Source organism: Theobroma umbraticum, unplaced genomic scaffold (assembly GCF_002168275.2).
Source record: "Theobroma umbraticum cultivar Fairchild unplaced genomic scaffold, ASM216827v3 scaffold_86.0, whole genome shotgun sequence".
Taxonomy (NCBI): Eukaryota; Viridiplantae; Streptophyta; class Magnoliopsida; order Malvales; family Malvaceae; genus Theobroma; species Theobroma umbraticum.
Genome location: NW_018397263.1, coordinates 1,594,680 through 1,599,252, shown reverse-complemented (window position 1 = coordinate 1,599,252; position 4,573 = coordinate 1,594,680). Strand labels below are relative to the sequence as shown.

Here is a 4,573-nt window from a genome sequence, read left to right as displayed (position 1 = left end):
TATGTCCCAAGAGGAGCAGTTGGAAAATCCAACACAAATTCTTATGCTAGGAAACAGGAAATATCAGTGGGTCATCTGTTGGCCAAGGAAGCTTTCCTCTGCATGTTCAAACCCCCATCAAAATACCAGTAATACCCAACGAGCTGCAAATTGAGTCCAGACTGTAACATTCAATAAACTCAATAAGCTGCAAGAGGCGCTTAGAGAGAGAAATATTGCTACTAAAAACACAGGCAAACTAAGAGAGGAGCTGAATAGCCAAAAGGTATAGTATCGTTATATTAGTGACTAGAAATAAATCAAATATAAGTCTGAAATATATTATGGTTACAGTCAAATGCTAACCAGAATCAAGGAGAAAAAACCACAACAATTAGCGAGCAAAAATTGCGAAAGAGAAAAGTGAGACAGTACAATCTGTTTCATAGATTACATTGTATGGTACAAAGTTAGTAAAAACAATTAAGTACCAACCATAGCAACTACCCTTACAATTCACCATAGATGCTCTACTTCATTTCAACATGAGATCACTCCCTCCCAGATTAGGGCGAAGGCAAACACGTACTTCATGTTCTTCAGGCACCACCGGCAGTTTCGGCACCATAATCTCTAGCACAGATCCTGGCCTATCATAATATGCTTCTATGTTAGCGTCTTCGGGAATTCGAGTTGACAGTGGAATTTCTCTAACAAACTCCCCAGGAGGGCAATGCTCTGAAGCAGGATCTGTCAGTTTGAAAGTTCTATCATGCCTCTTGATGAAAGGCATGCGAGATGTGCTCACACAAGATACCTTTATGATACCATGAGTGAGAGAATTCCTCCAAGAGACCTTAACCCTCTGAAGATCAACAAAAGGCAGGCTTATAATGATCAAGTAACCTGCTTCATCCTCATAGATAGTTTTTGCGGCTGTAACAGGCCCGTAGACATTTTTCATTACCCCACTGAAGTCATTCAACCAGAGTGGCTCACCGGGGTGAATGTCCATGTCAGGAATTCGGTCAGATGGAGGAATGACAGCCAAAATGCAATCATCATCACTTCCGTGAGGGAAAAAGTCTTTCCTCCTTTTGTTGCTGACAAGTGATAAGTCCATCCCATCACCGTTGCTATGGCTAGATGGCTGAGTAGACAAATTGAGTCCAGATCCATTAAGCAGCTTCCTTGAGTGGGAATTTGATACACTCTTTATAGTAGGAGGCCTCTCTAGCTCAAAATCTGTGTTTGGAAGGTTTCTCCATGAACTAAAATCACTTGCTTCAGGTGGAATTGTAAAATTTAAATCCCGTCCAGTAAGCTCCATCCACCTTTTCCGTTCTTCCTCGTCAAGAGCCATGAGATTTGGTGATGGAACAACCTCAATTCCATGCACACACTGAGGGTTTGACAGTCCTCTGTAATGCTTCCGTTGCATCCTGTGTGATCGGACAAATCCCTTATCTGCACTGAACGGAAATGGACGCTCCCCTTGGCGAGAATGCCCATTCATGTAACTTCTAAGCTGCATCTTACCCAATGCATTCTCAGGTCTCTCCTTGAAAACCCACATGTACATGTTCTCCATGTCATGCTGAACCATAAAAACATCCAGCTTGAGATCTGATTTATCAAAACCAGTAACACCGTTGCTATCACGGATAATCTTGGCCTTCGATTTGTCATTCAAAGCAGGCTTAAAGTAAAAGCTAAAGAAAAACCAAGCACCCCAGATGCTATCTACCCGCTTGGCACATTTTCGTCCTGGCTTGGGAACAGTGAGGTAGCTCTCAGTCTCATAAACTTGTGAATTGAGCCCGACATCCAAAATATCACACTGGTCCGAGTTCCATTGCTGTGGGGGAGGGCTACGCTCAGCAGAGAGAGGCAGATTGATATCAGGCGGACGAGAAAGAACAATTTGCCTATTCATTTCCAAATCCAATTCGTCATGAGAGGAAGCGCTTGAATCCATGGATAAGAGAGTGGAAGGGTGATGATTCTCCATTGACAAGGCCGTAAGGAGAGAATCTCCCATTTCAGCTTATCCGTTGGGAGGAGGTAGGAGTTGTTGCTGGTGGATTGAATTTTTCCATTTCCCCCAAAAAACAAAGAATTCAACAAAATAACAACCTTTTAAACACCATCATCATCATCATCATCATCATCATCACTATCATCAAATCAATCACCACATGATCTCCCCTCCATCAAAACCCTAGAATTTGTCAATCAGAAAAAAAAAAAAAACAACAATCCCCACACAACCCACAAAAATTAACAGAATTATCAATTCAATAACCCCAACTTATTAAAAATACAAGAAAACAAACATTAAAAAGAAAAACTAACCTGTTTCCCCTAAAGATCAATAAAAAGACAACATGTATAAATACAGTATTGAAAAAAAGAAGTCTATATTTTTAACAAAAAATCTCTTCAATCTCTACCTAAGGAGAGAGAGAAAGAGATTTTTAAAAAAAGCCGCTAAAGAAAGACAATATCTAACCCTAACCCAAGAATCTCCCGAAATCCTCCAAACACAGGTGGGAATGACTGAATCAAAAACATCAAATCCATCAAAAAGAACAAAAACCCAATTTTTATTTTTTCTTTTTATGATAGAAAAACAAAAGATAGAAATTTGTATCTTAAGAGTGTAAAAAAAAGGACCCAACTTTGAAAAGATAAGAAAAACTAAGAAAGGAGGAAATTTTTTCTAGAAGAGAAATGAAGGGATCTTCAAAGAGTACCTTTTGGGATAAGCATCGAGGAATCGAGATGAAGAGGGACCTCCATGAGCGATTATGATGCTCATCTCCACCAAATCATCATCATCCACAACCTTACCCACCATTTTTTTCCCTTTCTTTCTCTCTATCTCTCTTTTTATTTCTTGTCTTCCCTCTATTGTACGCTTAACACTACTTCGTTTTCTTCCTTTGTTTTGCCGTCAAAAAAGAAACAGAGAAGAGAAAAGAGGAACAGCCGAACAGGGCAATCAGAAAAGCAAGAAAAAAAAAATAGAAAGAGAAAGAAGAAAGTGAATGAGAAGAAGGAAACAGAAACGTAAGGCACCGTCTCAATATAGGGAGGTTTCGTTAGTAAAAGCCTCCACTGGATACCACCGATTGAACTCGCCGTTACTTAACGGTAACGGTGCACTTTTGCTCGTGTCATTTATGGGAGGTCAATACTCCACAGTCTCCTCCAACCAGATTTTACTTATCTTTTCGATTTTTACTTTTTCTTTTATTTCTTTTATTTTTTCCCTTTCTACTTTCTATTTGAATAAATAAGTAGATAAATTAATTAAAAAAAATCTAGCTTTACTAGCATGGAACATAAAAATTTTCTTTTTTCAATGGTTTTGGGACAATTTTTTTAATAATAATAATAAATTCATCTCGTATTTATCAATATTCAAAATGATTTCACTAAATTAATAAATCCTATCATTATCACACTATTTGATTTTCTTATTAATTTTTTAGGTTTTAAAAAAATAAAAAATAATCCAAATTCTAAGGTTTTGATCTTAATTCACTTAAAATCTATTGATATTAAAAGTGAACCTTCTATATGAAAATAATATATTTCGCAGGATGCCCATTGTTTGATTTTTGGTAAAATTTGTTTTGTTTTTTTTTAATTTAAACCAATGGAAAAAGTGATGGAAGTCTAATTTGTAGACTAATATCAAAGATGGGTCTTTTGGGTTGCTTCCATTAGGGATGAAATTTAATATTATGGTTTTTTTAATATTAATTTGTATCACATTCTATAACAAATAGTTGATATTGATACATATTTTGCCACCAATCTATTTAAATGTTTTGATTTTTTTTTTGGAATTTAGAAATTTTCCCCCATGGGGGTAAAGAAGTACAATTTGTCAAGAAAATGTAAAAGAAGTAGAAAAGCAATTAACATCTTGAGGAATAACAATAACTATTCAATGAATATCTTCACAAATCCTTTGCTTTTGTTGTTTTCTTCACTCATCCTTGATTATTTTGACAATTTTCCATGGGTTGATATGGTGATTGGAACCTCCCTTTCATGCCTAAGCCCTAAAGAAGAAAGTGTCTCCACTCTCCTACTCTTCCACTCTTTTGATGGTGGGTGTGCCTATCAGTCCTTTCATAAAGGGGCCTCACCAATATTTGCCTAAACCCTAAAAATCTCCCTCTACTGAAAAGTGGGGTTGCTTTTATAGTGTTGTGATTTGTGAATGTGCACTTGATTTTGAGAACTTCTTGTTTGGGCTCATGTAACAAAAAGATTTGAATCTTCTCCTAACTTTAAAATATTATAAAAAAATCATACAATGCATTTATACTATTTAATTATTATTTTAATAATTAAAACATTTGTCACGATTTGATAATTTTAATTTATATTTAAATATTTAATTTATTAATTGATATATAATCTTTTACGTAAAAAATAATATTTGAATCTTTTTTCTTTTAATTAAAAAAATTGATAATTTCAATTTAAAAATAAAAGAAATACTCATATAATTTTTTATTAATGTTCAATTCATAACGCACTCATTTATAAAACAAAATTTTCCCACGCTTACCAC

General features: G+C 35.5%; 1 protein-coding gene across 1 annotated transcript; it reads right to left on the bottom strand.

Moving 5' to 3' along the window:
• Positions 1-251: 251 nt before the first annotated feature.
• Positions 252-3,050, bottom strand: LOC110420368 (uncharacterized). Its single transcript, XM_021433653.2, has 2 exons — positions 2,736-3,050; positions 252-2,200 (listed from the first exon to the last, which is right to left on the bottom strand). The coding sequence occupies exon 2, from the start codon at positions 2,018-2,020 to the stop codon at positions 515-517; it is 1,506 nt and encodes a 501-aa protein (XP_021289328.1). The 5' UTR covers positions 2,021-2,200; positions 2,736-3,050; the 3' UTR covers positions 252-514.
• Positions 3,051-4,573: the final 1,523 nt, after the last annotated feature.

Coding starts and splice junctions, on each gene's coding strand:
- LOC110420368 (XM_021433653.2), bottom strand. CDS start 2,020: ATGGGAGATTCTCTCCTTACGGCCTTGTCAATGGAGAATCATCACCCT.